Source organism: Bidens hawaiensis, unplaced genomic scaffold (genome assembly GCF_021521415.1).
Source record: "Bidens hawaiensis isolate Kalapana, Puna unplaced genomic scaffold, B.hawaiensis_p1.1 tig00000055_1, whole genome shotgun sequence".
Classification (NCBI taxonomy): domain Eukaryota; kingdom Viridiplantae; phylum Streptophyta; class Magnoliopsida; order Asterales; family Asteraceae; genus Bidens; species Bidens hawaiensis.
In genome coordinates, this window is record NW_027491016.1 from 3243872 (window position 1) to 3271000 (window position 27129).

The following is a 27129-nucleotide window of genomic DNA, read 5'->3' on the forward strand; positions in this document are numbered from 1 at the left end:
GTGTCACTCTTTAACAAAATTTACTTGCATAAAGACATTAATAGGAACAATTTTCGTCTTCGCTCCCGACTAAAAAAAGTTGCCTTGAGTGATTCGTGGTTTTGTTCTTCCTTGCGTATGTTGAGTTCTGACAATCTGAGTTATTAATGTAAAGCAAGTTATTTTAGTGACTAGATTAACAAACATCAAACCAAATAAACAACTCGTCACGCAGGCCTTCATAATGATCAGAGTTTTTAATCAAAATGTGTTGTAACGAATGTCATTTATTATTCAAGTTGTAGCTGAATAAATATTTGTCGGTCTAATAATACATAAAAAATCAGTAACAAAATATTCGAGGCAGGGTGTATACGACTGCCTGGAACGCTAATTTAATTCAAAAATTCAAAGTAAAAACGCTGCTAGTCTCAGCTCCCACTCCATAGCTGTGGTTGTTCAACAAGGTTTCGATGTGGTTCGTTTCTTTTGGTAATGATCCTGTAAGAACCTATTTACCAGAAAAAAAAATACATATTAAAATAATCATTCGTCAAATGTCCAAAATGCCCTTCAATCACGAATTAAACATGTCAAAATAGAACCATCAAAATATTCACATTAAAATATAAGTTTATGAGGATTAAAACTTTGCCTATAACCAAAGCCAAAGGTGTAAGTCCTAGCACAATGAAAATAAACAGATCATGTTCGGGTCTACTTGTTTAATCAGTTTAATTAACGGATTGCATCCAGATTGACCTGTTTAACCTGCTTAATCAAACCTATCAACCCGTCAACTTGCTTAACCCATTTATTACAACCCGGTTAACACATTTAAAATTTAAAACTTGATTACAACCCATCAACCATTTGGCTTGTTTAGATGAATGGGTTAAACACTTAAACTAGCGGTGTGAATTTCTAACACAACATGAACCTAACACAAAATTCGTGGGTTTGGATAAAACGGGTCCGGGTCAGTTCTGAGTCGAACCCACCAACACGTGTAGCTAAATAGGCGGTGCTAATGTAAATCCGGCGGGTTTGCATGTTGACGCGTCTAACCTGTTTATTTTTTATTTTATTTTTTAAATGTGTTTTATGTTATAAATTAAATTGATTGGGTAATTTATGTCAAAATTTAAAACTTAAAACAGAAATTGATTTGACAAATAACTTTATAATTGAAATGTAGTTGTTATACACATTTTTATTTTCATTTTTTGTTGTAAAGATACAACTTTAAAGTATTGAAATGCGCGGAAAAAAAACTGAAAAATAAAAACTTGGGCTAAGCGAGTCGTGTTTGGGCTCATATGTCTGACACTCTGACATGACTTTCGGTTCGTGTCGGGTCAAACCCGCAAACATGACCAGTTTAGCACCCTTAGGTTAAGCAGGTCGTGTTCAGGATGCACAATTTTAAGTGTATCGGTTAGGTTATATTACTTTGATATGAATATGGGTTGCGATTGGGTTCATCCTCATACCTCGTAACCTGATTCTGTAATCAGGACTTCATCCTCAATCCTGATCCCAATGCCTTGATATCTGCATCAAAAGAATTCAACTGTTCTATAAAACAAGCATCCGCATTTAGTTTCGAATTCTACTTTAAATTTACAAATCAGTAATTACCTCGGTGCACAGTCGAAATTAGGCGGGATATATACTCCTGGTTCAATTGTTATCACCTGCTCATAAGAGTCAAACAAGCTTGGTCAAACAGATGTCAATCAAAATCAAAGAACATTAAGCTTGGTCAAACAGATATCAATCAAAATCAAACAGATGCATAAATAATAAAATGATTTTATATTTAGTATGTCAAAAAGATCATTAAACTAAAATAGCACTTACAACACCTGGCTTTAAAGTGCGATCATAACCGATCTTTGAGCAATCGTGCACGTCCATTCCCAAATAATGGCCTGTCTCACACAAATATATTCTGAAATCATAAAACAATTTCTAGTAAACTGTTTATTATTATATTATATATATACACATATATTAAAATTATCCCTAACAACTTAAAGAAAATGACCTATGCTAGTTGGATTCAGTTGGTGGTAGCTCTGAATCCGGTTGTTTTTCAATATTCCAATCTCCTTCAGTCCTCTACAGAGTTTGTCAACCTACACAAACAAACAGGTTAGACGGTAATAATAACAACAGTAACAGTAATAATAATAAAGAATGAAAAAACAACTAGATAATTCATACCGAATAACCGTGTACGCGTTGTATGCTCGTACCAGGTTTGCAAAGCTCGATACATTCTTTGTTGGTTTCTAAAATTAAATCATAGAGTTCTTTCTGTAATTAAATCATTATGAAATTAGTATAAAAATGAAAATGAATTAACTAAAAATGAAATAAAAACTACTCTACCTCCTAATAGTGTTAAATGTAAAGGTGGCGACGTACATGAACATCAGAAAATCTGCCACATGGCGGCCAGGTTCGTGTAAGGTCACTAACGTAGCCGTGCAATTCGCACCCGATATCCATCAAAACTAGATCTCCATCTTTGACCTGTCAATGATAAATAAAATAAATATTTCAATCCCAAGTAATTATATTAAATATATTAAATAAACAAAACCAAGCTCACTTTCTGGTCGTTTCGTGAATAATGAATAACACTACCATTAGGACCACCACCAACTACAGGGTTGAACCTGTGAAACAATAATTAGTATATTACTATATTGTTAACAATAAGCAACGTAAGCACGCACACACACATATACACACTTACGCCATTCTTTGGGCACCTCTCATTCTGCACTCGTATTCAACTTTGGCTGATAACATATTCTCATAAGGAGATATCTTGGAATGCAGCATCGTTTGTAAAAGAGCCTATCAAAGAGATTGTTATTTTTATTTGGTAACAAGATATAGGTTCAACCGACTAAAAATCCAAACACTAAAATATAATTGTGCAATTTTGGCATACCTGGCAACCTATAGAAGCAGATTCTCTCATTAAATTAAGTTCAGATGGTGATTTTACCCATCGTGCTTCATGGGTGTAGACAGAAAGATCACCTACTTTACCATTATAGGCAGCTTTTCGAAATGCATCCAAGTTTGTATAAGTTGGGATAGCGGTCTTCACATTATGATATAGTTTTGAACAATTTCTAATCATGTTTGGTAGGACCTTCAATCAAATAAAAGAAAAGTGAGTAAACGATTGCATAAACACGTATATAAGCAAAAAGGTTTTTAAAGTTAATAATACTAATGATAGTAATATGCTATTTCATGATAAACTTATTTTGACTACAAACTTCAATTTTGAACTTTGATCATGTTATTATCTCGTACTCGTGTTCAACAAAATAGGTATAAACGTATAAACGAAGAGTAAATAACGACTGATAAAAGCATCCAGTCTGACCAATGTTTGTATCTCTTTCCCTTAATCTAATCTACTTTTTAGCTTACTAATCAGCATTCAACTAACACAATGATTTAGTACAATCTTCAAAAGGAGAATGTAGAATAAAACTGAAAGAAACATAAAAGAGCTTGCTTTGCTAAGGCTTTATGATAGCATGCTCTTTAACTATAAACTAATAATAAGTATAACCGAATATAGAAAGAAAAGAAGTTGAATACTGACATTATGTAATTGGCTAATAGGAAATGACTGATTAGCCTTAAAAACCTCTGTAGCAACATCAACTCCTGCAATTTGTCCTTGCCAAGTAACATCCTACAATTCATTCCAGATTTATTGACTTTTGATATAAACTTATTAGCATTATATCACAAGTATTTAGGCGTACATGAGGAGAAGGTTCAGGCATGAACATGCACAAACCAAAATCATGACCTAATACAGCAATCCCACCAGGCTGTTGGCATCCAGTTATATAAAGATAATCCGCATCTTGGCGAAAAGTGTAAGGAACAACGTCAGTCATCATCTTCACAGGAGCGGATGCAACAATAGCTACACTATGTTCTGGAAGATATTCCAATAATCTTTTCCTCCTAGAAATATATTCATCACAACTGATTCCTGGTGTAATTTCTCCTTCTTTTAGCAACTGCCAATATCATCACACAAAACAAAAATCATGAATACAATACATAACGCTAGTAAATGTGACACCGAATAGAAAAAAATAAAAATAAATAAAAAATAAACTTAAGCTTCTTATTATACTAAATAAGTAACTTGGCCTGTCATATGTCAACTTCTGGTAAAATAAAGATTTTTAGTTCCCACCTCTCTCTCCTATTAAACAATAATGATTTTAAATAATTAAACTAAATAACTAGATATCTAATATTCATTCTAACACATTATTAAAACTTACTAAATCATAAGATTTCAATTATATTTTATCTTAAATATATAATTTTATAATTCTAAAATCTTCATTATTTCTTATTTCACTGATGGCTGATGACATCCAGCATACAAATCTTCATAGAAATTGCTGGTTTACAACCAGTGTTGTAAAAATCAGGATAGTAGGCACTTAATCGATAGTCAGCCCGTGACTGACTAATTTATAGCTAATCGGTCAAATCGTCCTTAGTCGGGTCTAGTCGGACCAAATTTCCGGACGACTTCTGGCCAAACTCTGTAAATTCCGGCCAACCTTTGTAAATTATATATAAAAATATGTGTGTTGTACATATAGAACTAAAAATTACATATAACAATGTGTGTGTGTGTGTGTGAAAATTAAAAATAAAAATTCCAATCTGATTAATTCCGATAAATCACTGGTCCCCACCCCATGGCCGACATTGTTTACAACAGATTGAAGTTAGAAAGATAAGAAATTAATTATGGAGTGAAAGATACCTGCGGATGAGTAGTTGGAGTTGGCTGTCCAGCATTGCCTGAAGAATAAAAATGTTTACATAGAACCTGCAATGCAAATTACAACTATCAAACATGTGCAATCTTCAAAGGTATTTATTTGATTCACAGCTGCTAATGTGGCATGTGTATGAGCAGATTTTAACAGTAATTAATCATCATCTATCTATCTAGTTGAATAATAATAATAATAATTGATTAAAATAACGTACACAATCATAAGACAAATAATAATAATTAAAATTGAAGAAGAGATTAGAAAAAGGTACTCACTTGATTGATTAATTTGAAATTATTATTATTGCTGCGGCTGATTAGTTTTCTCTGAAGAAGACGATGATATTGCATTCTGCAGCTTCCTCTATTGAAATAATAAACCAAGGGGATTTGTGAATAATAATAATAATAATAATATGTGAAAGTTTTGAGTTTTATAAATTAGGGTTTGGGGCTAAACGTGAAGAAAGAAAGGGGGAAGAAAAGCCTTAAACCTCTCTGTCCAGCTTTCATTTGCCTACGTGTCACTTTTAACACATTTCATACATACCAAAAAATAAAAATTCAATTAATTGGATTCCATTGCTCCATAGCAAAAATAATATAATAATAAGGGAAAAAATTGCAATATGAGAAAAAAAATTCGAAAAAATTAACTCAAAAGATAAATAAAAAATGAAAAATTGAAGAAAACTAAAACGTTTCTTCCGTCATTACCGTTCAAAATAAAAGGACAAAAATACATAATTTCGAGAAAAAAGACACAATGACAAAAATAAATAATAAAAAACACGATGATAAATAAAAAAAGACATTAGATCGCAAAATATAGCACAATGCCGAACAAAATATAACATAATACCAAGAAAAAAAAAGGCACGATCAATGACGAAAATAAACACAAAATGCAATCATAAATAAAAAGACACAATGTATTTTTTCCTCAACATTGTATCTTCATTTCTTCTTTTTTCTTTTTTTTATAATAAGAAAGACGGTAGAAACATTTTTTTGTTTCTTTTTTCATTTTTTTTATTAAATTTGGAGTTATGATTTCTTTTTATTATTTTTTTGAGGGGTTTTTTTTTCGTATATATAAATCCGTCTTATTTTTTGTCTTCCTTTGTATAGTAGCCTGACCCCAAAAATAGATAGATAAAAATTGAGTGAATCATTCCATTTCTTTATTCACTACCTCATGCTACCTAAGAAAATACAATATTATTCACAAGCAGTTTCATACGTTTGCGATACCAGAGTGTGTGAAAAGGTCCGTTTAATAATAAAGAGGTTTTGTCTCATGGTGAGCAAACGTGTATATTTAAAAAGCAAATTTGAAGTTGTGTATGTTTGTGTTTGTTAGTTGGTTAAAGAAATTGTGCCACTTGTTTAACTCTTTGTCTTTCTTGTTGCACTCACAAATTTACTCTGTCATCTAAAGCAATATTTTCTTTCCTCTCTTATGTCTCTTTCCTTACATAAGTCGGATTTAGATGTTCTTGCATATAAACTCCACAAATCACAAACCTCTTCACTTTACCAACTCACCCTTCTTTGTCGCTAAAAAGTAAACATATTAGAATGACCATTTGTGCATGACCTTGTGTTTATCCATTAAAACACAAGACGTGTAATATATTCTCTCTCTCTCTCAATGTACAATCAACAATCACAACACTGTCCTTCTAACTCATTTAGTCATTCGATAAGCGTCACAAAGAGCAATGTCATGTCCTTATCTCAACACTCGTTCCCTCCTAATTGACAACAACGCACAAAACTTGCCTTTTCAATTCAAAAGCAAGTCTCTCTTTATGTACGTAAAGATTATCTTGTTTGTTGTTCATGTATGATCATACTTTTAAGGCTAAATTACAAAAATAAATAAGTTAGACCTAAATATTTTTAGCCCGCATCCATCCAATCATTGAGTTTTTGTCTAATAAGCAAGTGACACGTCAGCGAAGCCGACTAAGCCGATACTTTATGGGCACGCAATTTTGTGAAAAGTAAACGAGACTCACTTTTAACCTATAAAAATTTGACATGTGTCAAAGACGGCTAAACTTAGCCTACATCTCTGGTTATTTAGCCGGCTTCGGGATATATGTTGTCTATTCACTTAGCCGGCTTCATATATTCCTTCTTAGCCGGCTCCAACTCGGCTTGTAGGCTAAAGTTTCACTTAGTCATCTTCTTTTTTTTCTTTTAGCCGTCTAATTTTAGCCGCCAAGATTAAATACTTTACTCACTTTCTTAAATACTTAGCTGATTTCTATCTTTTTATCTCTCAGCCATCATCTTAGCCGGTGCAAATTTGGTCACCAAAATTAAAGACGTTTACCTACTCAATTAAATTTACCTACTTGCCTGTTTCTTTCTTCTCTTAGCCGTCAATTTTTTTTCTCCTAGCCGGCATGTTTTAGCCGTCAAAACTAACTACTTTTACCTACCCAATTATAATTTTTTTACCAACTATTCTTATTAAACTATACAACCATCTTCACCCTATCAAAGTTTTTTACTTTTCTAATCTCATGAGATCTATTTTTAACTCATTAAAAAGTTTGTTAACGTAGTCATTTTTAATGGTAGGAATTGGTATGTCGTTGACCGGGCTAAAAAGATGGGTAAGAGATAAAAAGATATAAGTTGGTTAAGTGTCTAATAGGGTAGGTAAAGTTGGTAAACTATATAATTTTAGCAGCTAAATTTACCTGGCTAAAAGGAAACAAATGAAGACAACTAAGTGATGATTTAGCCTGTGAGCCGGGTTGGAGTCGCAAAGATGGAAAACAAAGAACCGGCTAAGTGAATAAACACATATTCCAAAGCCGGTTAAGAAGGAATAAACTAGTTTAAAGTGGAATTCAACCCTGTTTTGAACCCGTAACAAGTCCAAGTCACCAAGTTGTGACAAGGTGTTTTTATTAGGGATGTAAAAATATTTAATTTTGGTAGCTAAAACATGCCGGCTAAGGGGAAAAACGAAGAAGGGTGATAGTAAAAAATGAAAGTGGGCTAAGTGTTTTATTAGGTAAGTAAAAATATTTAACTTTGGCGGCTCAAACATGACGGCTAAGAGAGAAAATGAAGATGACTAAGAGTGAAAGAAAATGTGAGCCGGCTAAATATGTAATTTGATAGTTAAAGTATTTAATATGGCGGCTAAATGAAGACGGCTAAGAGAGAAAAACGATAAAGCCGGCTAAGTATTTAATTGGGTAGGTAAATATTTTAAAATTTGGTGGCTAAAATTAGACGGCTAAAAGAGAAAAAAGAAGACGGATAAGTGAAGCTTTATCCTACAAGCCGAGTTGGAGCCGGCTAAGAAGGAATATATGGAGCCGGCTAAGTGAATAGAGACATATCCCGAAGCCGGCTAAAAGTCAAGGATGCCGGCTATATAACTAGAGATGTAGGCTAAGTTTAGCCGTATTTGACACGTGTTGAATTTTTATAGGCTAAAAGTGGGTCCCGTTTACTTTTTACAAAATTTCATGCCCATGAAGTAGAAGTTAAGGCCACTTGTTTATTGGATAAAAACTTAATAATTGGATAGATGCAGGTTAAATTATACATGTTTGTTTTAGAAATTTTTAGGTCAAACTTACTTATTTTGGTAATTAGCCGTATTTTTAATTAGATGAATGGATGTAGAATTATTTCATTTTAAAGTTGATTAAATTTATTTTTATAATTTTTTTTATGAATACAGGAAATCCAGTGATCGGTAATTTTATCAAGTTTCATAGTGTAGTGTGAATCTCAAGAGAGATATTTTGCATCTTTATAAATTTAGTCCACATACCATAATGGTATTTCCCTTGCATATATTATTATTATTATTATTATTATTATTATTATTATTAGCTTTTATATAGCTGTTAAACTGTGATCTTATTATTAATATTATATAATAATATTAATATTATTATAATTAGTAGTAGTTTTTATATAACTGTTAAAATTTGATTTCCTTTATTTTGCTTTATTTTCCTTTATTTTGCTTCATACGCATGTTCTTAGAGCCGAGGGTCTCTCTGGAAGCCACCTCTTTATTCCTTTGGATAGAGGTACGGTGTGCCTACATCCCACCCTCCCCAGACCCTACTTATAGCTTTGCTGTCGGTGGGATTTTACTGGGCATGATTGATTGATTGATTGATAAATTTAGTTTGTAAAAGGGGTAACAGTACAAAATAACAACTAGCTCTGATCTTGACACCAACTTTTAAATGAAAACGGGTTAGAATTGGAGAAATTGGGATTCGAAAGCTGCTACAAAATTTGGAAATGAGTAATGAATAAATAAATAAATCATGGGACTGAAGAGGTAGGTCCCAGCAGAGACCGGTTGGTCCCGCAAGACTCACCTTGAACAGGGTTGTCTGCGCAAAGACCATCTGCTCCCGCAGGACCCACCATGCTCATAGAATCTTACGCGCAGTACGCAAGCTGTACACGCAGGGAAAGCCTCCCAATGGTGAAGTACCCCGCCTGTTCCCGCAGTTGCGGATACAAGCCATCAGGGAAGGCTACCCGCAGACAGCAAGGCTACACGTACAAGATTAGCTACTTCAGCAGTCACGTGAAGGCATGAGCAAGGCGGGAACAATCCCGCCCAAATGAGCCAGTCTGATTCTGAAAGATCTTTTGTACCATACCTACCAAGGTATGGATAGGACAGACGATCTGACCAGAACAGCCCATGGGCCAATCACAGGGTGACAGCTCACCGACAACAGTGCGAGGAGGAGCACCCTCTAGTACTGTTTGTCACTATTAGCCGCTGCCTACTCACCAACTCTCACTGTGGAGCAGGCGCAGCCTACAGTTGGTGGAATAGTATTACTGTTGGCCGTAACCTATTCACCAACCAGCATGGCCTGCGTACAATCCACAGTCAGTAGGACGTGCATGGTCTACAGTTGGTGGAATAGTGCAGCCGACTTTATTACTGTTGGCTGTAACCTACCCACCAACCAGTATGGCCTGTGCGTAATCCACTGTTGGTTGAACAGGAATACTATTCAGCCGGCTGTACCTTCTAGAAAACCTACCTTCGGCTATAAATACTCCAATATCTTGGAATGGTAAGATCATCTACTATCTCGTATAACTTACTTAATAACTGCTCTTATAGTATTCATATACTTTTATCTTCAAAGAGCAATATAGACTGATTCTCACGCCGGAGGGTGGTCACAAGGAGGAACCCCCCCTTCTCAGTGACGAGCTTACGGTGTCTGTTTTGCAGGTTCCCGGAAGTACAACCTACTCTGCCGGACCTAACCTTCGTGGGAAACATTATCTAGCCCCCAGATTACCCATAATCTGCCCGGGGTCACTTAGTGTTTCTTCATTGGCGCCATCCGTGCATAAAGCTAGAACTACATCTTTCTCCAGTTTTTCAAAACTTCCAAGATGACTAGAGAAATTCCGGTAACCACAACCCCAGCCACTGGGGTAAACACCGGCAACACAATGTTTACAAACACTACCCCAGCCACCCAAGCTGGGGCAAGTGAAATACATTTTACGAACACTACCCCAGTCACTCATGTAGGGGCAAGTGGAGTAAATATTCCACTGGGATTCACTGATGCCCAGCTGGAAAAACGACCTCGAGCCCCTCGCCAAACACTTGATCAAGTGAAGGCATGGGCCGAGGCACGTCAAAGAGAATTTCAGGCTGAGTTGGACGAACGCTTGCGTTCAGTCCAACAAGCTGAGGAATTCGGTAGTACTCGCCAGCACCTCAACATGAGTAGTGAGTACGAGTACTCAGACGGCGAGGGGGAAGACTCCGACACCGACGCGAACCCTCGCCATAGGGCGAAAGGGAAGCGTAAGGAAACGGATCCCCAGCCAAAAAGGAACTTTGGGGAAGCATTCCAACCAGTCACGGAAAAAAGCTCTCGCGACTTCTCCAAGGCCTTTAGACCTACTGCTACAAACGCAGGAAGGTCAAAATTTGCAAGGGACATTGCAGAAGCAATCGCCCCGAGGAGTGCCAAACAAATGTCCAACGTTGGCACATACGATGGTCTATCCGACCCAGATGACCATCTGAACAGGTTCATTGCGGGGGCAACCGTCAGTAACTGGACGGAACCCACGTGGTGCTACATGTTCCAGATGACTCTGGTAGGAGCAGCCAGAGCATGGTTCGACCGTTTACCGGTCCACCACATTTATGACTGGGCAGACTTCCAGAACAAGTTCAGTCAACAGTTTAGTCAACAGAGGAAGCACACTGAGGAGCAGTGGACGATCCTCAACTGTGTCAGAGAAGAGGATGAATCCTTACTGGACTTCATCACCCGCTTCAACTCCAAGAAGGTGAGTCTGGGCAACATCAGTGAAGACCTCGTTCGCGCCGCTTTCATTCAGGGCGCTGAATACCCAGAACTCATCCGCACTCTGACGGGTAAAGACGGTATGCCATCCACGTGGGATGCCATAATGACGGCAGCCAAGCGCTTCGCCGAAACAGAGAAACAGCTGGGAAGAGATCTCCCCCACAATACAAACCTCTACACGCAGAGGACAAGGGAGAATAATGTAAGAACCGCCCGGCTAAACAAAAAGAGGCGGCAAGGCATTTGGCAGTCAAGGATAAACTTTGACGCCCCCTCAAGCTCTCGCCCTCTGGTTGGCGGAAGGGACAAAACGCACCCTTTGAACCGAAAAAACCGCTGGACGCCACTCACCAAGAGCGTCACGGAGATATTTGCCACGGAAAAACTGCCATGGCCAAAAGCTCCAGTGATCCGACAGAAACCCAATGCGGATCAAAGCAAGTCTTGTGACTTCCATGGGACAAAGGGCCATAGCACTGAGGAGTGCACATCCTTGAGGGACATCGTCGAGACATTCGTCAAGGATGGGAGGCTCGCACACCTCGTGGCATCTATCAAGAAGGGAGGAAGGAACGACAACAGGTACAGGGGTAACGGACGGAAGCCCGTCGACATTAGCATCAACATGGTCCATGGTAAGGTCAGAGGAAGAAAGAGACCAATGACCGAACCATGCGCATGGAAGGAAGCAGAAGTGCGCTTCCCGCGAGTGCCGGGAGGCCCAAACAAAGAAGGCCCCATTGTCATTAAAAGCCAGCTGGGGCACTACATCACCTCCCGCACCCTCGTTGACAATGGCGCATCGTCGACAGTGATGTACAGGCAGTTCTTCGACAAGCTCGATGATGAAGACAAGGAACGCCTGGAGACGGTCTATGCTTCAATGGAAGGGTTTGACGGCAGCATGAACACTCCCTTGGGCATCCTATCTTTCCCCGTCACTCTCACCGATGGGAATTATTCACGCACGGAGGATGTGGATTTTGTTGTGATGAAAAAACCACATCATACGTATGACATCCTATTCGGGAGAGACGGGATGGCAAGATTCAACGCTGTGGTATCCTCAGTCCACGGCATGATGGGATGGCCAACAACTGAAGGCGTAGCGATGATCACGGGCATTCCCCAGGTATGCATCGCATCTGTCTCCTCTAAACCCAAACCGAAGATGGCCAAACAAACCATCACTGAGCCTGAACAGTGGGCATTCAACGGGAAATATCCCGATCAGGCCGTTACCATTGGCCCGACAATTGTTGATCCAACACGCACCTTACTCAAGCGCTTACTGCAGCGAAACGCAGACATCTTCGCGTGGACACCAGCCGACATGACTGGTGTACCCCGGGGAAAGGCAGAGCATAAGCTCAAATGCGATCCGGCCGTAACGCCGATCGTACAAAAGCGCAGAGTAATGGGGCCCGAGCAAACCAACGCGTGCAGAACCCAAGTCAAGGAACTCCTTGATGCGGGCATCGTGCGCGTTAGCAAATATCAAACATGGGTTGCAAATCCCGTAATGGTACCGAAGAATAACAAACAATGGCGCATGTGCATAGATTTCAAAGATTTGAATAAAGCATGCCCCAAAGATTGTTATCCGTTGCCAGAAATTGATCTCAAGGTGGATTCGGTGGCACCATTTCGCCTTAAATGCTTCTTGGATGCGTATAAGGGGTACCATCAAATCCACATGGCTGTGGATGACCAGGACAAAACCGCCTTTCGGACGCCCGATGGCACATTTTGTTATAAAATGATGCCTTTCGGACTTAAGAACGCGGGGTCCACGTACCAACGACTAATGGACAAAGAGTTTCACGCCCAAATTGGGAGAAACTTGGAAGTCTATATGGATGATTTGGTCATCAAAAGCCCCGAGCCAGAGACGATGTTGAAAGACATTGAGGAAACTTTCAACACACTCAGAAAGATAAACATGAAGCTCAACCCGAGCAAGTGTTCATTTGGGGTGGAAGAAGGGAAGTTCTTAGGGGTCATTATTACTAAAGATGGCTTCAGAGCGAACCCTGAAAAGGTCGAAGCCATTGTCAAAATGGAATCACCTACCACCATAAAACAGGCTCAAACACTTAATGGACGACTAGTCGCGCTTAACCGCTTTTTGGCAAACCATGCGGATAGGTCGTTCCCTTTTGTGTCAACACTAAGAAATTGTTTAAAGAAAACGCACTTCCGCTGGACACCAGAAGCGGAAGCAGCTTTCCAGGAGATTCGATCACGCCTGATCGAACTCCCAACACTCACAGCACCACAAGCGGGAGAGGAGTTAATCCTATACCTCTCCGCAACAGATAGAGCAACCGGGGCAGTCCTGCTTGTAGAACGAAAAGGCATCCAGATGCCAATCTATTATGTTAGCCGCGTGCTGGCGGACGCGGAAACCCGGTACTCTACCCTGGAAAAACTGGTCTTGGCACTTATACACGCTTCACGCAGGTTGAGACGATATTTCCAGGGTCACCCAATCACTATTCTCACCAACTTCAAACTCTCAAATGTTCTAGGCAAACCCGAGTTATCGGGACGCCTAGCCAAATGGGCAATTGAATTGGGAGAATATGCGATTCAATACAAGCCAAGACCAGCCATTAAAGGCCAGGTCCTGGCTGATTTTATTGCCGAAGTCCCCGCTGCGCGGGAGAAAGAGTGCCAGGAGGAGGTTCAACCCTCCCCAGCACACGAAATCGATGAGGTCTGGCGACTCTATACTGATGGAGCAGCTAGTAACGAGGGTTCAGGCGCAGGGTTAAAATTAACAAACCCAGCAGGCCAGGAATATACTTATGCTATTCGGCTGGATTTCCCAAGTACGAATAACGAAGCTGAATATGAAGCATTCCTGGCCGGATTGAGGATTGCGCGTAAAATGGGTGTAAAAAATTTGGAAGCCCACGTTGATTCCATGCTAGTGGCAAACCAAATAAACGGGACGTACACGGCTGTGAACCACACAATGGCCCTGTACCTTGCCCAAGCCAAAGCCATCATGCGCGATTTTAATGATTGTAAAGTGATACACGTCAAGCGCAGCGAAAACAAATCTGCGGATGCGTTAAGCAAGCTTGCATCACTGGCCTTCACCCACTTGGGAAAGGACATCCGCGTGGAACTCCTCGAAACACCATCAGTCCCGCACAAGGAAATTTGTGTCATCCAAACCGGTACAGAAACATGGATGACCCCAATAATAAAATACCTTGAAGCAGGAACGTTACCAGAGTCGAAGTCACAGGCAAGAAAACTACGCTGTAAAGCACTAAATTATCAGCTGGTCAATGACACCCTTTACAGACGTAACTTTCTTGGCCCGTTGTTAAGATGCGTGGACAACCAAGATGCAGACTACCTCCTGAGGGAGGTTCACGAAGGCATCTGTGGAGTACACGCAGGCCCCCGCGCTGTGGTAGCCAAGCTAAACAACGCGGGATACTTCTGGCCGGGGATGCATATGGACGCGTTGGCATACATCAGAAAATGCAGATCTTGCCAGCTTTACGCACCCAACACGCATCGCCCGAAAAATGATCTTGTTCCTGTCACTTCCTCGTGGCCATTTCAGAAGTGGGCCATCGACGTGACAGGCCCATTTCCAACAGCAGCTGGGAATGTTCAGTTCCTAGTGGTAGCCATTGACTACTTCACCAAATGGATAGAAGCGAAACCTTTAGCCCAAACAACCGCAAAGCATATCAAAAAATTTATTTGGGAATTTATTATTTGTCGTTTTGGACTTCCACAGAATTTGGTAAGCGACAATGGCACCAACTTTGCTGACAAGAAGCTGCAGCAGTGGCTGAAAGAACTTCAAATCACCCACACCTTTACCTCAGTGGCACACCCGCAAGGTAACGGTGAGGTGGAAAGAGCAAATAAGAGCATCGTCGAAGGCATAAAGAAAAGACTCTTGGAACATAGATCCGGTTGGGTGGACGAACTTCCACACGTCCTTTGGGCAAACAGAACGCTGAAGAAGACCAGTACGGGAGAAACCCCGTTCAGTCTCACTTATGGCACTGAAGCCATGATCCCAGTCGAAATCGGTTTACCCTCGCCGAGGGTCTTAATCCAACCAGAAGACAATGATGCGGAAAGACGGTTAGACCTTATGCTAGCCGAAGAGCGCAGAGACTTAGCCGCCGTGCGTGAAGAAAACTACAAACGACAAATGCAAAAATACTACAACACGCGGGTAAAACTCTGCAACTTCAAGGAAGGAGACTACATACTGCGTAACAACGAGGCTTCGAACCAACAACGCCCAGGAAAGTTGGCCCCGATTTGGGAAGGGCCATACATTATCAAAGAGGTTCTGGGAAAGGGCGCGTACCGGCTCGAAAGGCTCGATGGCACTCCCATCCCTAGAACATGGAATGGAGCTCAATTACGCAAATGTTATATGTAGATCAATTCCAACTTGTAAAGAAAAGGCCTAGAGCCACTTCTAATGGAAATGATTCTCCTTTCATGATGTATTGATAGCTTGTAACCTATGAACTTCCCTTACAGGAAGAAGTTGCGTGTGGAAGGCGGCAATACCCGCATAAACACAGCGCCAAAATGTTAAAGTTCTAAGGAAAACCTACACGCAGGTCAGATGTAGGTAAGTTTAGCCATCCTTGTAAGTGCAAGTGACGGTCTTACCCGCACAATCACATTCAAGGAAGCCAAACTTAACTTACCATCTACCACGTTAAAAGGTTAACTTATGAACACATAAAAAAGGATAAGAAAAACCTACACGCAGGTCAGATATAGGTCTAAAGTTAAAGCCATCCTTCTAAGTGCAAGTGACGGTTACACCCGCACAATCACGAAAGAGGGAGCAAAAACTTTAGTCCATTATCAACCACGTTCAAAGGTTTAACTTAATGCCTTAGAAATTTTGAAAAACCTACACGCAGGTCAGATAGAGGGTAAAGGTTAGCCATCCTACCAAGTGCAAGTGACGGTTTTACCCGCACAATCACGAAGGAGGAGGCGAAACTTTAACCCATCATCAACCACGTTCAAAGGTTCTTATTCTAAACACTTGGGAAATTGCTAATTTAAACTAAGTATGCAAGTCATAAGTTTATAAAGCAAAGAACCCAAGGAAGGAAATAACAATCTTATACGCAAAGAGATTAATATTTCATAATCATTTACAAGAATGGCTGGGTAACTACCCGCCTAAAAGAAATCTATACAAAGCTAAGTCTATCCTACCAGCGGGAAGGGATCTTCAGGATCAGGCTTCAGGGCCACCTCCGCTTGGGCCAGCACCATCAGAGCGCGGCTGCCCAAGGAAAGCCTTAAGGATGTTTAGCCCATCATCAGCAGCAGCAGCTTCATTCACCTTCTCCACCACTGGATGCGGGAAGGCAGCGTACTGGTCCACAGCTTGGTCATAAGCAGCTTCAGTGTTAACATTGAATAAAGGGAAGTTGGAGGGCGGAAAGCCTCTCTCAGCAAACCCTAGACCAAGCAGGAAGCCAGTCTTCTGCCCATCCTCATGAGAAGCGTTGAGGGCTGCGCTCATCGCATCGTCATAAGAGGTCTCTGAAAGGACCTGACGCACAACCTACAAAAGAATAAAGTTAGAACATTTTCTAATTACGAGCAGAAAGCGTAAAGAAAAAGAGGATACCTGAGGCAACGCTTCTCGAAGCAACCATTGGAGGGTAGCTTGACTTTCTTTACAAGCACGTTCGGCTCCGCTTTTATCAAGGTTGGCAAGTTGAACTTCCTTGGCGGCAGCTTCTTCGACGCTTTTGAGTTTCCTTTCAGTACGGTCAAGCACCCCCCTCTGGTCAAGGATCTCCTGCAGCTTCTTGGCATCTTCCATTGCCAAGGCGTCATGAGCATGCTGAAGAGCCTTTAATTTGCATTTAAGCTGCTCATTCTCTTCGCGAAGTGGCTCAGCAACAGCTTCAGCCTTGGCAGCCCTCTCAGTTGAGTTTCGCGCAGTCTCCTTGGCCAGCCGAAGCTGTTCATTCACAGCTTGGGCAGCCTTGGAGCGGGCCTCGAGTCGCGCCTGGACTTCAACCTCAAGGGCCTTGAATGCCTTCTCCTTCTCGGCTGCGGCAGCGGCCAACTGCCGGTTCTCCTCCCGAAGAGCCCGCGCTTCAGATATATCTTTGGCGCGAGCTGCTTTTAACTTGTCGTTTTCACGACAAAGCAGCTCGACGCGGGGCTGCGTTCGGGCCTGGAGAACCCGAAGCTCATTGGTTAGCCTACCCTCTTGGTAGCTAGCCATGGCTTCCCCCAACGCACCAGGAGGAGCAGCGTGGCGAGCCCAGTCCACGCACTCCACAGGGGTGCGAAGGGTTGTTCCTCGGCGTATGTTCCATCTTGGAACATACACTTCATTGGAATCCGACACTGCAAAAGAAACAAAGGCAGTTAGGAAAAGATGATAAAAATATGTAAAGGAAGAAGAACCCTACGTACCTGTAGGGTCAATAACAGGCCGATAGCCGCCAAACCCATCACCTGAACCTAAAGGAAATCCATCCAACAGGTCAGGCAGACGGGAAGGTGGCATAGATCGGCGGGAAGCCTGGCGCATACCTGAAGGTCCGGCCGTCGGTGCCGGTGGCGCAGGTATAGTGGCAGCCGCTGTGGTAGCCATGGTTGGCGCCACCTCCTCAGCAACAGTAACCGCCGGCTCCGTGAAAGATGCTGTAAAAATTGCACTCACGGCCGGCGGAGACACCTTCTCAGCTGGAACAGCCTCAGGAAGGCTGGAACCAGCGGAAGCAGGCGTAGACGCCTGGGTCGATGCCTCGGGAAGGTTGACCGAACCTACCGTCATTGGCGGGGGAATACTTGCTCCAACTCCACCCTGGAATGCGTCAACATCCACACCTACATAAGCAAAAGTGTTAGAAAAATTTATTTTAAACAACAAATCTAGACAAGAATTATGGGGGCACTTACGGGGTTTCTTGAGCTTGAACGCACGGACGAGCGGGGGCGAACCCGATGGAGCCGGCCTCTTGACACCGGTAACCGTCGTTGCCGCTGCCTCCTCGGAGGTGACACCTGCAGCCTCCGGAGCGGTGGTCTCTTCACCACCGGGCTTCCCCGCCACCTCTGCATTATCTGACTCCGAGTCAGATAGGACTACCGGGTCGGCCGTAGAGGCCACCTTCTCCTTGCCCTTCCCGACGGCAGCCTTTCTCTTCCGCACCAGTGGAGGACCTTCTGCGGATTCCTCAGAAGAAGAAATGTCATGAACTCCAGCAGCAGGCACAGCTTTGAGAGGTTCAGGGTAGAAGATAGGCTTACCTGGCCGTCGGTGGCTCAGGATCTCTTGGCCTGGCGGGTAAACCTCCACGAACCGACCCGCAGTCTGCTCGAGGATGGGCAACTCGTTCTCGTCCAGAGCACGAGTACCCATCCGCGCAGGACCATCTTCCTCCCGCGGATTCAGGAGCGACTGAAGATCGTTACCCTCTGAAATCAACAAGAAAGTTAGAAAAAATCGTAGTCAGCAAAAAAGAAACAAGACATACCATAAGGGGTAGAGTTCGAACCATATTCAAGGACGATCGGAACCTTATCCGCATTCGCCGCCTTCCACACCCGGCTCATCCCCAGCATCACCATCGCCGACTCCGGAAAACGGAAAACCGGGGACTGGACCCGGGAAATCTTCGAAAACCATTCCGCCTCCTCGTAGTTAAGGGCGGGAAGGTTCGGAAGCGCCTGGCCATTCTTAAACTTCATGGCGATGGGGACGGCGCGAGCGGATATGAAGAAGAACTCTCTTCTCCATGAGCGAAGACTCCGCTCGGTGGTACAAATCTTTAAACCCTTTATACGGGTTGTAAGAGTGTACCACCCCTGGATGCACCTCCAAGTGTAGAAGGTCATCAGACGGTCAACAAAGGGCTCAAGGCCCAGTATCCGGCACACCCACTCAAAGTGCCGGACCTTGGCAATGGCCATGGGGTGCACCTCTGTCAGGTGCACACCGTGCCTCTCCAGGACACGGTACACAAACTTTGTCAACGGAAACCTAAGGTTTCCGTAGACAAAGAATGCAGCATAAACCCCGATCTTGCCACTAGGGGCATCGTACACAGTATGGTGGGGTTCAGGAAACTCAGGCTCGAGAGACTCGAGCATGAACTTCCTGACGATATACTGGTACAGATCGATAGGAAGAGAACACTGGCACTCGCCAGCAGTCTTCTGATCATCAGTATCATGAGAAGACATGGTGGAAAGAAGAAAGTGATTTCGGGAAAATGCTTGCCTGAAAAGGGGAGTATTTGCCGGAAATCACTAAGAAGAAGAAGAAAGGTGAAAGTGTGAATTACAGATAACTCTCTCCCCCTTTATATAGTAATCGCAATTAATGCGGTGAATTTAATGCGGAGGAGAGAGAAATCAAAGGTGCAATGAAACTATGACACGTGGCAAAAAGCAGGCTGGCAACAGCTGTTGAAAGGACGTGTGCCAGTAATTTCGCGGCCACGCGCCTGAAAAATCACGCCCACGCGCCTGAAAAAACGACTGGAATGACCATGTTCTGTCACGTCACCATAACTTCCTGCACGTCCTGGCACAGTCAGAAGAAACTGTCGCACGACGTTTCAGAGGTTTGGACTGTTCTTATCTTTTCACCAACTCTTCGAATTTCAAAATTCAAAATTCGAAAATATTAAAAAGTAAGCGGGAAAATATCCCTTACCCCTTGGCAAACAAGTAACCGTAAGACGGCTGCGGGTACAGTGTTAAGGCAAAACCCTTCACATACCTAGCACCCGCAGGGAATTGAAGCCAAGGAAAACTTGGCAAACAAGTAACCGTAAGACGGCTGCGGGTACAGTGTTAAGGCAAAACCCTTCACATACCTAGCACCCGCAGGGAATTGAAGCCAAGAAAACCTTGGTAAACAAGTAACCGTAAGACGGCTGCGGGTACAGTGTTAAGGCAGAACCCTTCACATACCTAGCACCCGCAGGGAATTGAAGCCAAGTACCCCGGCAACCAAGTAACTATAAGACGGGTGCGGGTACAGTGTAAAGGCAAAACCCTTCACATACCTAGCACCCGCAGGGAATTGACGCCAGGAATACCTTGGAAGTAAAGTAACCGTAAGACGAGCGCAGGTACAGTGTTAAGGCAAAACCCTTCACATACCTAGCGCTCCGCTGGGAATTGAAACCAAGAAGGATCTTCTGGGCAATGCTTGCGGAAACGGAAGTAACATCCCCGCATAGCGGGAACGTCGAGAACTACGTTGTTTGAAGCTCCAAGATGGAATTGGTGGTCTTAACATAATTGATCACTATGTTCAAAACTACCAAAACCTCATGGAAAATACATACAACTGGGACTCAACGCTCCTGACTTGCGAGGAGGTTACAGACCTACCCGCATCATACCCAGAGACCAAGCAGGAAACTCGGGCATTTCTGCAAGTGACAAGGACTTCCCATGGAAAACCTTACAAAACCCTTTTCAAAACCCTTTGCTTAAGTCCAAAAGTTCACCTCACTTTATTAAACACGCATGAGAAGAACATTGGACTGGGGGGACTTGAAGAGGTAGGTCCCAGCAGAGACCGGTTGGTCCCGCAAGACTCACCTTGAACAGGGTTGTCTGCGCAAAGACCATCTGCTCCCGCAGGACCCACCATGCTCATAGAATCTTACGCGCAGTACGCAAGCTGTACACGCAGGGAAAGCCTCCCAATGGTGAAGTACCCCGCCTGTTCCCGCAGTTGCGGATACAAGCCATCAGGGAAGGCTACCCGCAGACAGCAAGGCTACACGTACAAGATTAGCTACTTCAGCAGTCACGTGAAGGCATGAGCAAGGCGGGAACAATCCCGCCCAAATGAGCCAGTCTGATTCTGAAAGATCTTTTGTACCATACCTACCAAGGTATGGATAGGACAGACGATCTGACCAGAACAGCCCATGGGCCAATCACAGGGTGACAGCTCACCGACAACAGTGCGAGGAGGAGCACCCTCTAGTACTGTTTGTCACTATTAGCCGCTGCCTACTCACCAACTCTCACTGTGGAGCAGGCGCAGCCTACAGTTGGTGGAATAGTATTACTGTTGGCCGTAACCTATTCACCAACCAGCATGGCCTGCGTACAATCCACAGTCAGTAGGACGTGCATGGTCTACAGTTGGTGGAATAGTGCAGCCGACTTTATTACTGTTGGCTGTAACCTACCCACCAACCAGTATGGCCTGTGCGTAATCCACTGTTGGTTGAACAGGAATACTATTCAGCCGGCTGTACCTTCTAGAAAACCTACCTTCGGCTATAAATACTCCAATATCTTGGAATGGTAAGATCATCTACTATCTCGTATAACTTACTTAATAACTGCTCTTATAGTATTCATATACTTTTATCTTCAAAGAGCAATATAGACTGATTCTCACGCCGGAGGGTGGTCACAAGGAGGAACCCCCCCTTCTCAGTGACGAGCTTACGGTGTCTGTTTTGCAGGTTCCCGGAAGTACAACCTACTCTGCCGGACCTAACCTTCGTGGGAAACATTATCTAGCCCCCAGATTACCCATAATCTGCCCGGGGTCACTTAGTGTTTCTTCATATATTAGTCATTTGATGTACTTTAAACTATATAGGAGTGACTCAAAACTTTTCATGAACACATTGAAGAAGATTGAGATTCCTTTTGATGATGGAGCTTGATTAAATAAATTTCATTTTCATTCCTGGTCAATCAAACATGATTTTTAGTAAATATTTTACAATTTTAATTTCATCTGATAATTATTTGAACCAATTAACGAGTCATAAATGTTTTCTTTCACTTGGTATAGCTCAAAGTGAAGTGTGCGTGTTTACTTAGGCCCCGGGGTATACCTTAACGCCCAGAGCGTTAAAGCTAAGTTTGTAAGGTTAATGAGTGGCATATATACCACTCCCTTCATGGGTTAAGGGGCGTAAATGTAAGATGGGCTAAACTATTAATGGACCTTAAAATCTTCTACACGCACAACCACAACAATTTAAGAATCAATCTTACATTAAATAAAAAGATATAATGGGGAGTTAAACAATTTTCTTAGGTGAGGTGGAGTGAAATGAGGTAAATTAGGTGATATGATGCCTACGTAAGTTAAGAAGCTTGAATGCATACCCCATGGCCTTATGGTTTGAAGGGTCACATACTCACATGTACAACTTAAGACTTGTAATATATGAGCATATTAAGCTAGATTTATAAATGAAAAAAAAAAAGTATCACATCATAGATATACGTTTTCTTTTAAAGGGTACTGCTATTGATACACCGCCCCTTTTACCAAGCCTTTGTCATATCATACAGGCTATGACAATTAATCATACGGGTATTATCCTTATACAAGAATCATGATAGAAATTTTATCATATCAAGCAAATACATGCAACATGACAAAATTTGTTATGTACCCAAAGTTCAAATTTACCATGCATGAGTTTGAGTGGATACGAAATCATGAAAATATGTCTTTTCAATATGATGCACCAATAATTTTGCACGGATGGGTATAATACTGTTGTGACAGCGAGCAGCTGAGAAAACGCTTTGAGATTCTGATTGTTTTTAACCTCTTCATGTTATAATGTTCATGTGTCCCATTGTCTCTCTTATAAACAGCCACCAGTTGTACCATCAAAACCCTAAATCAGCATAGGAACAAAACATGTTTTGTAGCCTTTCACACAATGAAGGCTTCATATTGGCTTATCCTACTTGCCATGCACAGGTATAGCTACTTGTTAATTTTGAATAGTTTTATTTGATTTGGGTATCTTTCTTAGGCAATGGCCGCTAATCTTTGATATCGTAATATTTGGAAACGATAGGAATTACTTAACCACGACATGATAGGAATTAATTACGTAACCATGTGACTAAGTGCATATATTATGCATGTTTAATTATGTGATTATGCACATACGTGCTATTTGTGTGTTTGGATACATTTGCATGAGTTTGGTTCTGTTAATGAATTTGCACAAGTATATTCGTCACGGCAAGGTTACGTTGATAAAGTTATATAAGAAGGTTGTTGAATTTGTTTCGGTAGCATGCTCATGTAAAGGAGTCTATGTGAATGAGTCGGACAAGCGAACTTGCATAAGTTTTATGTGATCCAGCCGCGTGGATGGGAGTCATGGTTTGTGATTGGTGTTAGGTCTAGGAAGTGATTATGATTTTGAGAGTATATGGACTATTGAGAATAGGTTGTAGAATGTTAGTGCTATAACTAGACCAACGACTGAAACATGATAGTCTCTCATGTCCTGACACGATTATGGACCATAACGTGCAACGTTTGCAATATTGCTATCATGTGTAGAATAGCCATGGGGCATGCCAAATGATCATAAATAACCACCGGCAATGGCATAGCAGTAAAGGTGTATGATGCTCACCTATGGGTGTTAGGTTCGAACCTCACTTGAAGCGTGAAATATATTTAGGTTGAAGTTATGATAGTATTAGGAAAGTTAAAGAAAGAGATATTAGATTTTAATAATCCAAACTTTGTTTCATAGGTCGGCGTAAAACCAAACTTTAAAATTGTATCATAACAGTACCAAGTTTCGACCTATTGGCCGCCAACGAGCTTTTCATTAACGGGGTTAGATTCCGTTAGTTTGATTATGTGGATGATGGCGTGTACGATGATGTGACAAAAATAGGGATATGGACCGCTTATGTGGTAAAAAATTGTTTTTAAATTAATTAAAATTTTCTAACCAAAATAAATGAACGAACCACTTTTTTTAACAAAAATAAACGAATTGAACCACCACCGCCGCCGCCACCACCTTTCTGACATGAACCATTTTCGACGCGAAATGCATTCTGATCCAAACTAAATATTAGTGGTGTTTTAGTCGTTTTAGATGAAAAACGCGAAACCACTTTCGGTTCGTTGATTTCTGTTTAAAAAAAGTGGTCTGTTTGTCGATGGTTGTCCTTTCGCAAACTTAAGAACAAAAAACATCCTTTATGCTTTAAAACTCTATCATGTTATGTCCTTTGGCACTAACCCAGTTAAATTTTTTTGTTAAATCTAGTCATGTGCCTTGCACATGAGGGTAGGTTTGTAATTTTATAAATAAGTTACTAATAAAAACTAAAAAATTAAAAACATATAAAATACTCACCCACCCACTCTCTCTCTCTCTCTCTCTCTCTCTCTCTCTCTCTCTATATATATATATATATATATATATATATCTCAACCTCCATCTCCAACCAAATAACCACCACCACCACCTGCCGTGACCACCCACCCCAAACCCCCTCTCCTCACCGACACCGTCGTCACCACCACCACTACGGCTGTCACCCCAAACCCCCTCTCCTCCATCTCCATCTCCATCTCCAACCAAATAACCACCACCACCACCTGCCGTGACCACCCACCCCAAACTCCCTCTCCTCACTAACACCGTTGTCACCACCACCAGTACGGCTGTCACCGTCGACACCGTTGAATGTCTAAAATTGGGATGATATGTGAGGGTTAGGGTTTATAATTTGGGGGTTATGGTTAGGGTTAGGGTTTGTGCCGTCACAGGATGTGGGGCTGCCGGAATCTTCGTCGTAGTCAAATTCCGGTAGGCAGAAGTCCAACGGCGGCGGCAGCGGCGGCGGTGGTGATTGAGGTTTTTTTTTGACAATTTCAGGTGAGATCCAGATGGGATTCGGTTGGGCGGAGATGATGGTGGTGGTAGTTGCGGGAAGTTGGGGCGGGGGAATTGTGATTTTCTGAGGTTGGGGCTGGGGAGTATTGGTTGCGGAGATTGTGATTTCCGGAGAGGTTTTAGGTCGGGGTTGGGTTATTTAGTAGTGGTGGCAACCCGACGGTGGTAGTGGTGGCAACCCGACGGTGGTGGTGATGATGGTCACAAAGTGATGATGTTGCAGATGATGTTGTAGTCTTGAAAGAGGTAGAAAAGAAAGAGTAGAGAGAGAGAGAGAGAATGACGGATGAATAGAATAAAAAGAGAGAGGGAGATTTATTTTGTAATATCATTTAATTTTTAATTTTTAGTAAAAAGACTTAATTACCCTCATGTGCAAGGCACTTGACCGGATTTAACGAAAAAATTTAACTGGGTTAGTGCCAAAGGACATAACTTGATAGAGTTTTAAAGCATAAAGGATGTTTTTTTGTCATTAAGTTTGCGAAAGGACAACCATTGAAAAACCATGCAAACATAAAGGACTATTTTTGATGTTTTGTCTGTTTTTAAAGTGGTTTGTTTCGTTTATTTTTGTTAAAAAATGGTGTTGTTCATTGATTTTTGTTAACAAGAAGTGGTTCGGTTCATTTATTTTTGATAAAAAAGTAGTTCGGTTAGTTTTTTTTTTAATTTTTTTGTTTGTTAAAAAATGGCTCGGTTTGTTTATATTGGTTAGAAAATTTTAATTTTAATTTTAATTAAAAAATAATTTTTATCACATAAGTAGTCTTGGTCATTATTTTTCTCACATTAATCGTGTAGTACACGTCATCATCCACATCATCAAAAACCATCGAAATTAACCTTATTAGTGAAAAGCTCGTTGACGGCCAATATGTCGAAACTTGAGACTTTTATTATCATAAGAAAAACATATTTAAAGTTTGACTTAACACCAAATAATCAGACAAAATTTAGATTATCCTAAGAAAAACATATTTAAAGTTTGACTTAACACCAAATAATCTGACAAAATTTAGATTATCCTAAGAAAAGCATATGAGCATCATAGTTTGACAGAATTACAGAAATTGTCTTTTATCTTTCACCTAAATTTCTCTCGTTGTCCCTGATCTTCAAAATTGATCTTTTTTGTCATTTACGTTTCAAAATCCTTCAGCGTTTGTCCTTTTTGCCTAACCCAGTTAAAAATCCTTGTTAAGTCAGGTCATGTGTCTTGCACATAAGGGCAAATTAGTCATTTTACCTATTAAATTAAAAAAATATTTTAATAAATAAAGAAAAACAATAAAAAACTAAAAATATATATTTAATTAATTCTTTTTCTCTCCTTCTTCGTCTTCTTCCTCCTCTTCCTCTACCAATCTCCGGCAGCCACCACCGCCACCGTCCCCACCAGCCCCCACCTATTACCACCACACCTTCACTGTCGTTCAGCATCACACCCACCAAACTTCCCGCTCCAAATCCACCCACCCACCGGAAACCACCACCGCCATCATCCCTCCCTGTCGGAGTTGGCCATTAAATCCGGCCACACTTCACAAATGGGCCCGCTAGAAAGAACCCATGGGCTAGCCCGACCTCAATGCCACGAAGCAAGGGGTTTACAGCAGTCCTGTATCCGGGAAGGTTTGAGAGGCACCATGCGATTAACGGGCTTGACGTCACTGGAGTCTCGAGGCTTCCAATGAATGGGTCGCCATTGATGGGCTGGATCATGTGCAACTCCGACAGCGGCGGCGATGGTGGTAGAATTGCGGCCGAATTTAATGGTGGAGACGGGGAGTTTGGTGGAGCATCTTCTAAGCATCTGCTCCAAAATCTTTAAACAAATAGCATCATCATCCACAACAAGAACCCTAAACCCAACCGGAAACTGATCCAGTACACCCGTTTCACCTTTACACCCCAGCGACCCGGAACCGGACCCGGATCCGAAACTACCCCCTGTAGTCATACTTGAACCCACAAGCAACAAAATTCAAAATTGAGCAAGACCCATTTCATTAAGCAGCAATTGGATTAAAACCTAGAAAGCTTTTAGCAGATCTTGGAGTAATTAGTGGAAGTGAAGATGTAATGATTGGGAAATTGGGGTGTTTGTTTATTGTGGGAAATTGGCTGTTATCAATTGGGAGAATTGAAGGTTGGGATTTGGAGACGGGAAGTTTGGTGGGTGTGATGTTGAACGACAGTGAAGGTGGGGTGG

General features: G+C 41.8%; 1 protein-coding gene across 1 annotated transcript; it reads right to left on the reverse strand.

Moving 5' to 3' along the window:
• Positions 1–308: 308 nt before the first annotated feature.
• Positions 309–26877, reverse strand: LOC143627086 (intermediate cleaving peptidase 55, mitochondrial-like). The gene is made up of 15 exons (XM_077097010.1): positions 26529–26877; positions 26331–26425; positions 4820–4885; positions 3786–4049; positions 3620–3712; positions 2948–3154; positions 2747–2850; positions 2600–2666; positions 2413–2520; positions 2209–2301; positions 2030–2120; positions 1843–1913; positions 1621–1676; positions 1473–1533; positions 309–490 (listed from the first exon to the last, which is right to left on the reverse strand). The coding sequence occupies exons 1-15, from the start codon at positions 26875–26877 to the stop codon at positions 380–382; spliced, it is 1836 nt and encodes a 611-aa protein (XP_076953125.1). The 3' UTR covers positions 309–379.
• Positions 26878–27129: the final 252 nt, after the last annotated feature.

Bases quoted from the DNA above. Each gene is read 5' to 3' on its own strand.
- LOC143627086 (XM_077097010.1), bottom strand. From the start codon at position 26,877: ATGACTACAGGGGGTAGTTTCGGATCCGGGTCCGGTTCCGGGTCGCTG. The intron at 2,667-2,746 runs GTAAGTGTGTAT...ATTGTTTCACAG, and splicing joins AGAGGTGCCCAAAGAATGGC to GTTCAACCCTGTAGTTGGTG. The intron at 2,121-2,208 runs GTATGAATTATC...TTGTTTGTGTAG, and splicing joins AACGCGTACACGGTTATTCG to GTTGACAAACTCTGTAGAGG.